The sequence below is a fragment of the Bison bison genome, unplaced genomic scaffold (assembly GCF_000754665.1).
Source record: "Bison bison bison isolate TAMUID 2011002044 unplaced genomic scaffold, Bison_UMD1.0 scf7180017864166, whole genome shotgun sequence".
In the NCBI taxonomy this organism is placed as follows: Eukaryota; Metazoa; Chordata; class Mammalia; order Artiodactyla; family Bovidae; genus Bison; species Bison bison.
This window is the reverse complement of record NW_011494738.1, coordinates 1,341,242-1,351,014: the sequence shown is the minus strand read 5'-3', so window position 1 is coordinate 1,351,014 and position 9,773 is coordinate 1,341,242. Positions and strand designations below refer to the sequence as shown.

Below are 9,773 nucleotides of genomic sequence, written 5' to 3'. Positions count from 1 at the left end.
ACCACTGCTCAGGGAGAAACAGGCCTCATGCTCTGGGAGGCATGACTGGTCTTCCAAGGTTTTGGAAGGACCCCCTAGCAGCCTACTCCAGAGACACTATCCAAGGAGCTCTCTCGTGTCCCTCCACCAAGGGCCTTTCTTATTTAGAGTGTGGGGGACCAGCACGAGGTCATCCGAAGTCATTCAGCTTCTCCACATCTCATGTGGATGAAGAGCTTTACAGAAACATGGATACAGGTTTCTGTTCAATTGAGGACTGGGCTCACAGGGGCATCAAGAAGAAACACGTGCATTTTTAGTAGTCTGAGTAAGGTTGTGGAAAAGGTACCTGTAGAGCATTTTAACCCACTTTCTACCCAAAAGCATTTTGTAGAAAATGGCCCCAAAGGATGCTTTCTGCTGGCCCCCCGGAAACATCCATCTCCAGGCCACTGTGTCAACTGCCGCAGGCACTTAGAGCTGCTGAGAGAGGGCCAACAGCAGCTCCGGGGGTGGGGAGGGGCAGGAGGACCCCCATCCAGAGCAGCACCAACCAGACCGTGAACAAGCAGCCACAGGACACAGAAGCTAACCTGGAGATCTGAGGGGGCTGTCGGTCACTATAAAGGGCTTGGATGTCACCTTCCCAACACAGGGCCCCCTCAGCCTGGCAGCCATGGGCTCCTGTCACCCCGGCCCTGTGCTGAACACTAGAAAGAGCTCTCCTGCTTGAGTGGAGCTGATAAAACCTCTTCAGTGGTAACAAGAGAGAAGTGTGAAGTCAAGCTGCCAGCAGTCCTCCCGTTCAGAAGGGACATGCTGAAAGAGCCAGACCAAACAGATAACATAGACCTTAAAAAAAAAATAACCAATAGACCTTTCATTGGTGGCAAGATCCCTGGTTTGTCTTCTAAAATTGAAATCAAAATGTTCAGCCTGAGCTTGACTCTGGAGCTCTTGGCAAGAGTGACTTTTGTGATGTCCAGCCCCGCAACATGTTTGGTCTGTCTTTTCAGTGTATTTGTGTGGCGATGCCTGTAAATGCCGGAATCCGCTTTCCTGCTGCCACCACGGCTGGCAACCACAGAGACCATGACAAGGTACCTCCTGGCTGCCAGCTGCTGGGAAAGGTCCACGCCGCCAACAAGCTACATGAGCTCCAAGTGCTGGTGAAATGTGACTGCTCCCATCACCTGGAGCTTCCAAAACCGGGATGTCAAGAGGGAAGGTCAGTGCTGAGTTAAGACTGCTTGCCTCTCTTCCTGAGACTAAAAACTACACGTACTCACTACACTGACGAAGAAATCCTATCTGATAATGTAGCCCACTGACAAAATTTAAAGCCTCAGTTACCCTAACCAATATGTAGCTTTTAATTTGCATCAAAACTTTTACAAAAGATGTTTTGCTATTATGTTTCTATATACTTTAAAAATGTTCATTTTTACAAATAAGGAAGTTGAACAGGACAGCTTAAGTTAGATTCACTGAAATACTAGAAATACTGATAGCCTTTGTTCTCCACATTTAGCTTTCAAAACCAAATGAGCCATGTATAAACAAGTTGAGAAACTTAATTTTTTTAATGTTTCGTTTGCAGAGTTTTATATCCATTAAGTGCCTTTGAAAGCTTCCAGTTGTGTGGGCTGCTATCTCACCTCCCACAAATTATCTCATATGGTGCTAAAACTTAAAAACTGAGGAGGGCTACAGGATCCTAGCAGATTCCTGGTCACCCATGTCATGTGTTTAGGTCAAGGCTTCCCAAAGGAAAGATATTAGTTATGTGCTTGGGAAACAGTGGCTATTTGAAGTTGAGCAGCAAAGAAACTTAAGTTCAGGTGTTGGAAGATGGGTGGGTAGAGTGGGTTTCATTATACTGCGTGCCAAACCCACAACATCCTAAACATTTCAAATAAAACAAAACTCTACTACAAAATAGAAGAAGGGAAAAAAAAAAAGCTCAAGTAGGTCCAGGAAGATGAGCTGATTTATCCTACTGAACCTAAAATGGTAACAGAGGAGGTGCCTGGAGGCTGCCCTGGGAGGGCCGCTCCCAGAGTGGGGTGGACTTGATTCCAGTGGTGTGCTTCAGGTGAACGACACAGGTCAAGTCTGGATTCAAAAAATCTCTGCAGAACAAATTCCTAAGCCCAAAGCAGTATTTGGTAATTCAAGATTATAAAGCAAAATAATCTAGCTCAGAGTTGGCTGGATGACAGAATGTGACTCGGCCAAGAAAATCAGAGGCACCCTGGACCACCTCCCGTCATACTTGACACCTGCTGACCACTAACAAGAGGGATGACGATGGCACGCGCTGGAAGGCAGGTTGGTGACAGGCTGGGACTCTGAGCACATACATTATACCAATTAGACGTTCTAGTCAGTGAACTAAAATTCTGGGTCTTGAGTTACTGGCTATTTTCAGTTGTCAGTTCAGAGGAACGGTGAAACGAAGCATTTTCAATTAAATAGATTAACATTTACCACAGAAGTGCTTCAACATTCTAAATGGATTAGATCACTCATTAAGCTATTTTTATATGCCAGTTTATTAATGCCTTACATTAACCCACTGATAGGTTGTTGGGCCCACAGTTAGAGTCCCTATGCAGCCCTAATTCTGTTTTCTGTCTCCATGTGACTGGTGATGCTGAGTGATAACCATGTCTGCCTATATTGTACACTGATCTTTCATACTGATTGAACCTTGCATTGAAATAACTATGTGAAGAACAAATTTATCAATGATGATCTATGTACACACTATATTAAAGAGCAATAGTGTCTGTGTGTCAATAAAAGTTCTTAAATCTGATTTGTAAACACATGGTATGATTTTATGTATGTTCATAAATCCTGCACTGTATTCCATATGTTAACATATTGGTGCATGAATTTATTTTCAATTAAAGTATAAAAAATACATAATTTAAAAACATTTTGGTATGTGTCAAATAGATTTAATTATGAACCATGGCTACCCTGAGCCTAAAGCCTTTCTGGAAGTGCAAGCCAGTGCACACCCTGGTGCAGGCGAAGTCCACCCTCTGTGTCTAATTCTTTCATTCTACAGCAGGTTCAGGAAACCAAAATACGAAACGTCTTTTAAGTCTATAAGCTTTATTGATACTTTGCTTTTACAGTTCACAATGCATTCCACAGATTTAGTTCAATACAGCTTAAACCACAATTGTATAAATCGTCATTTATATTTTCTTACATAACAATGTTTGATATTTGCAAACATTTTTGGAAGCATTAGATTCAGTCCAGAGAGTTTGTGATAAAATTAACTACAGTAAGTCTGTGCAGTGAAGTTTATGTTGAGGAGTTCTGTTTGCATGGCATCGGTTCGTGTTGAAAACAGATGGTAGTGCGCCTAGAAGTACGTTTTTTCCCTAGCTTATGTGCTTTGGAACTACACACATAAAACCAATGACAGAAGTATCAAGCACTGTGGGGCAGCTGGGAAGGTAAAGGGCTAAGCTTCGTGAAACACTATGTATAGATATATATATAATCTATATTTACTTATATTGGCAATTAATACAACAGTAAATTTCACAATACACCTAGAACATACCAGGAAAGGCAAGCTTTTTCACTCCTGCCTTGGTGGCATGATCTCGTCTAAACATTTCATTTCAGAAAATCTGCATCAACCTAGACAGACCGTACACAGTGCACAAACTGTGAAAAGGGTTATTTCTGTCAGCTCCACTTTCTTTGCAATTCCCCAAATACAGCAAGACTACCTGCGACAAAGTGTAATATACAGCTTTCTCAGATCTTTGTTTATTCACCAGTGCCTCATACAGGAAAACAAATATGATTACGATTTAAATCCATACATAGCAGCTTACAATACTTAAGATGATGAACACAGGGCAGTCAAGACAGGTCATTTTTCCTCAGACACTGCGTTGCTAAAAATAAAGATCTGTGAAACTGCACTGCAATGTCAAGGCTTTGTTCTTCCCTGACCCTCCCCAATGGAATCAAATGAATATCCCCTTTAAAGATAAACTCCTCTATTGTTAACTCTTTCAGGCTTTCTCATTCAGCTTTACGCTTCAATCCAGGGATTTTTGCTTGGATTCTACAAATGAGAAGGAGGGGGAAAATGTCAGTGTAAATACTGTGAATTTACAATATTTTGTTTTCTGCTTCTTAAAATGTCTATCCTTCAAGACTTACATGTACATTGCTCAGCTTATACAAGAAATAAAATCCTAAGGCTGTCAAACTACAAGCTATAATTTTGCCACCTTGACCTCACAAATTATAGACTGAAAGCCTTACATACATGTTAAGTTGATACAGAATCAATGATCCAAATGTTAGGAAAAAAATCTTCCGGCAACTCACACTGTAGGTCTGACTGAAATTGACTACTATGTCTTAACATGAAAATACTGCACTGCTGTCCAAGTCCGGTACACCTCGCCTGAGTGTAAAACAAAGTGCAGGTTTTAAATACTTACTTAGCCATAGCATCTTTAACATTCTTATTTGCAAGTCCCAGATAATGATCTATTTGCGCCTGAAAGAGATAAAGAATTTATTAGAAAATTACCATTGCTAACAAATCTTAGAACTGTGTTCCAACATATTAAAGGCTTAAGAAACTGCCACATTTCTCATTTTTCATAAGGTTTTGGAAACTGGCACTGACATTTCTAAGTTCCACATAAGAGAATGAGGTTTGTATTCTGAAATCTGCAGTTAAATTACCTGATGCCGTTCATAAATAACAGGAACACTGAAGAGTGAAATCAGAGCTGAAAAAGGAAATACACAAGCTTTAAAAGAGACTGCAGTGTTTGTTCCCTAAATCATACCACAGTCATCAGACTGGCAGCACTCTTTTCAGATAGCCAGGAATGTTCCTAATACAGGGAGACACAGCTGCTGGTGGGCAGAGCAATGAATTAACCAAGGGAGCCAGGAGCCACTCCTGGCTTCACATTACAGACTTTATAAAATATAGGCATCCCTAGTTAGTCAGACATATGACTGCACATCAAATAAGGCCACTCTTGATCTGGTTTATCACTGCTGGAGCAGTCTTCAGGAAGTAAAGTGGCATTTCCATAAATAATGTAAGTATTAGCAATTTATTTAAGAAGATCACAACCTCTAATGTATATCCCTCTATTTTTTCTACAATATAAGAATATTTTCCACTAAAACATCTTAAAGTTCGTTGCACACCATTTTTTGGGGGGGGGGGCGGCGCTGGGATGGTGGGCTGTGCTGTGCAGTATGCAGGATCTTGGTTCCCACACCAGGGATCAAACCCATGGCCTCTGCAGTGGAAATATGGAGTCTTAACTACTAGTCTGCCAGGAAGTCCCCAATCTTTTTAAAAATGTTTCATTCTGTTGGTTTTGTAGACTTACCCAAAATTAGTAGTGTCAGACCATTGAACAAGGCACCAACATAGGTAAATACCCACATCAACACTGCAAACTGTAAGAGAATAACAGCCAATTAAAGACAAAATTCAAGTAAAGTTTTAAAATTAAACCTTCAAATAAATACATCCCATGTAAATGCCAAACTACTATAGGCATACTCCTTGGAGATTTGGTAAAAACAATATGGATATTTCACTAAGCTGCCAGGCTGATTCAGGAATTCCAGAATCTAATTAAAACAGTTAATAGATATGATTCATTTTCCTCTGAAGTACATTACCAAATAGTTGATTCTGTTTCCCCTAAAATCAGAAAGCGTAACAAAGGTCACCACCTTGCCCCCCCCAGCTCTACTACAGTATTCAACTTCTAAAATGGAAAGACTGGAAAGCTATCGTGAGAATTAACTATTGAAAATGACTTTAAAGTACCAACAAGTGATTCAAGATTTAAATGAGCTGAATGACTCAGACATATATCTGAATAAGCAATAATGGTGCAAGGAGACTATGTCTCAAGTACCCAAAATATCAGCTCTAGCATTTTATTAAGGATCAGAAAGACCTTCTCCCCAGTAATAAATGTTTTAACAGCCAATGAGGACTCCTCAAACTTTTAAACCTAATAAAAAAATTGACCATATTATTCTTTTAGCCACTGCCTTCTTTATTTAGCAAACACTAACCCAGTTCTTACTATTAGTATTAGTGTATTAGTGTATGGGTGTATTAGTACCACCCCCAGTTTTAAGTGCTTTACAAATACAAACTCATGTATTCCGCCTAACAATTTTATGAGGTAGGCACTGCTATCATTACCACAGCAGATGAAGACACTAAGGAAAAAACAGAGGTTTAGGAACTTGCCAGAACTGAGGTTATACTGTCATAGTTCACTGTGCCCTCCAGGGACTGCAGTGCAGACTAAATGCTCCTATTTTTAGTAATCATCTCAAAATCTTGGATTAAAAAAAAAATTACATACAGCAGTTTGGGGAAAGCCTTGTTTCTATAAAGTGCTTTCATTTTGAGAAGTCCTTTATTTCCTCACCGTATTTTAGTTTACTCATGAATGGTTGAATAAGAGAATTTCAAAGTTTTCTTCCAGTTCTTGGTGACACCATATAGTAAAAACTCAATGACATGTTCAAGCAGTTCTTGAAGACTTATAAATACCAAGTCAGTCTGGATTTTATTAAACATTCAGCAGAAGCAGTTTCTCTGTTTTCTATTAAAAGCCTTCATATGTCTGGCACTCTCTGCCCTGTTTAGTAGGTCACAAACATCCCACCACGATGCCACCACCGACAACAATTATTTAGGTTTCTAAGAGCAAAGTATAAATGAAAAGGAGAGAGGAGTGAGCACCTCCATCTAAAGAAGGGATCAGCAAACTTTCTGTAAATAAAGACAGAAAAACATTTTTGGTTTTATGGGCCACAAAGGATCTCTGTCACATATTCTTTGAATATTATCCTTTAAAACTGTAAAAAGTATAATCAGCTCCCAGGCTGTACAAAAACAGGTTACAAGTCAGACCGAACAGTAGCTTCCTAACCCTTATCTAAAGCATATCTTTGTCCATGTAGCATTCATTCAGCAAAATCTGATTGAATACCTACTATGAGCGGGGTGCGTGCTAAGTCGCTTCAGTTGTGTGCGACTCTTTGCGACCATATGGACTGTAGCCCACCAGGTGGGTTGCCATGAGCTGGGTATTGAGCAGTAATTAAAGTGTTCAGACTCTAGGAAATTTATTTACTGCAGGTTAGGAAGAATCTTGGATTCCTGCACCAACTGTCAGTTCTACAAAGAGCAACACTTTGGTTACCCCTATAATTGAATTTAATGTTCAAGTGAGCAAATATCAAGCATTCTTAACAGCTTCCAATTGCAAATCAAAATTAAATGCTGTCCTGGTCTTTCCAACTTCTATGGAACCTCTGGTAGAAGGGTTTGAAGCGTTGACTCCAGTTAGCAAGCCCTTTCCCTCTCACATAGTTTTACAAGACTCCTATTGCAAAAGCTAAATATAATTTCTGCACTTGAGCAAGTTTACCATAGAGCAACAGAGTTATTTTCATCCATCACCATCCACCAAGTCAAAAAGAGAAGGGTCGCCCTACATTTTAGAAGAAACTGCTTTAGCAATAAAGATACCCTCACCATGACAAAATTCAGAAACTAACACACAAGCTAAAAATAAGTCCTAATTTGGTCATAAAGTAACTGACAAGGCTGCACTCTAAATCCATGAAAAAAGAGAAGCCCAAGTCTTCACACCAAGGTGATGCAGGGGGTTCAGATGTCACTAGATCTGCCTCTTGCAGGACACTTTCTAAAAGGCAGATGATCCAGGTGCAGAGAGAAATGGAGGGAGGCTTCAGACCTCTGTGGGGGCAGGCTGGTGACACAAATGCATGAGGGAGTCTCGGTGAGGACCAAGGCAGATATGTGCTTCTCAAGAAGCACCTGCGTTCCAGGCCAATGCCGCCATGTTTCCTCATTTTAGGAGAGAAACCCAGAAATTCACATTTTTATGTGCTATCACAGAATTTGCACATGTTGCAGCTAAGTCTGGAGAAAATATAACATTTCAAGGCCCAAAACAAAAATACTGGCTAAGGGTTTCCAGAGAGGACTCCATCAGAAGAGAAAGGACTTAAGAGCTAACATCAAGCAACTGCACAATTACTGAAGCTTATTATGTAATAACAGCAACTCAGTTAACTTAATCATAACCCCAGAAGTTAAATACTGTTATTATCCCCATAAAAGAAAGAAAAAAGATACAGAAAGATGAGAGCAAGTTGCCAAACCAGAGGTGACAGTAACTGCAGGTTCATCTGGCTCCAGAATCTCCGCTCTGCTATACAGTAAAGCCACTTACAGAGGACATGTGGCTAAGTTGCTTTAGTAATGTCTGACTCTGTGCAACCCTACGGACTGTAGCCCGCCAGGCTCCTCTGTCCATGGGATTCTCCAGGCAAGAATACTGGAGTGGGTTGCCATGCCCTCCTCCATTTATTAATGGTTATGAATGTGCATGCTGTTATAAAGAAGCAGGGAAAAGTCCAATGAATGCTTTAAACCTACAAATTCTACGCTATTCCATGGCAAACACTTGGCAACTCTGCAGCCAATGCATACTAACGGAGGAAGTCAAAGGCTCACGTCTCTTTAGGCAGTAATGAGACAGAAGGAAAGCGGGGGCCAAGCACGGTGAAGGTCTAGTAACACTGGAAGAGGGCAAAGGCCACGTCTTGTCTTTTGCTGGGGGGTATAGGAATTCAATTCAAGTGTGTATCACATGTATACCTCACTGAAAAGCTCTGTAGATTTTGATGTCTCTATGGGGTGGGGAGGCATTTTTAAGGAAAATGGGGGGAGGATGCATGACAATTTCAGAAATTACTTTGGCAATTCACATTTTCAAACTTTTTCTGCAGTTTTAAACACTGAAAATCATTTGACTTCTGCTATCTTCAGCCTCATTCATTACTAATCACATTTTCACAAACCCATTTCCTGTCTAAATTTTCTGCGAAACAAAGGAACCAGAAAAGAAACTGTCAAAATGTGTATGTTAATAAATGCCTAAGAGCCTGAGGGCTATATTTAATGTTCTTTTGGGTCAGCTATTTCTGGAATTCAGGCCTTTTTCCTCACTTTCAGATTTCAGACGGAATTCTGGAACATTATGGTTACCTGATGTTCAGACAAATATAGCTAGACATTTTATTACAATTTAAAAATATATTTTCCCCAAAAGTCACAGATCTACTTTCATAAAGAATCCAGTGTTTATTGCACAAAGTCATGTGACAGAAAAATAAGAACATCTGCCTATAAAACACCTGGTCTTAGTATCTGGTAAGAACAGAAATGGTATAGACCTAACAGAAGCAGAAGGTATTAAGAAGAGGTGGCAAGAATTTACAGAACTATACAGAAAAGACCTTAATGACCCAGATAACCATGATGGTGTGATCACTCACCTAGAGCCAGACATCCTGGAATTTGAAGTCAAATGGGTCTTAGGAAGCATCATTACAAACAAAGCTAGTGGAGGTGATGGAATTCCAGCTGAGCTTTTTCAAATCCTAAAAGATGATGCTGTGAAAGTGCTACACTCAATATGCGAGCAAATTTGGAAAACTCAGCAGTGGCCACAGGACTGGAAAAGGTCTGTTTTCATTCCAATCCCAATGAAAGACAACACCAAAGAATGCTCAAACTACCACACAATTGCACTCATCTCACAAGCTAGCAAAGTAATGCCCCAAATTCTCCAAGCAAGGCCTCAACAGTAAGTGAACTGAGAACTTCCAGATGTTCAAGCTGGATTTAGAAAGGGCAGAGGAACCAG

General features: G+C 40.4%; 1 protein-coding gene across 1 annotated transcript in view; it reads right to left on the bottom strand.

Annotated features, from left to right (window-relative positions):
• Positions 1 to 3,086: 3,086 nt before the first annotated feature.
• The window catches only part of RTN4 (reticulon 4), a 75,982-nt gene continuing 69,295 nt past the window's right edge, over positions 3,087 to 9,773 (bottom strand). Inside the window, exons 7-10 of the mRNA XM_010841696.1 lie at positions 5,388 to 5,457; positions 4,720 to 4,766; positions 4,470 to 4,528; positions 3,087 to 4,084 (exon numbers count right to left, since the gene is read on the bottom strand). Of these exons, the coding sequence (XP_010839998.1) occupies positions 4,042 to 4,084; positions 4,470 to 4,528; positions 4,720 to 4,766; positions 5,388 to 5,457 (219 nt within the window). The 3' untranslated portion in view covers positions 3,087 to 4,041. The remainder of the gene's footprint in view (positions 4,085 to 4,469; positions 4,529 to 4,719; positions 4,767 to 5,387; positions 5,458 to 9,773) is intronic.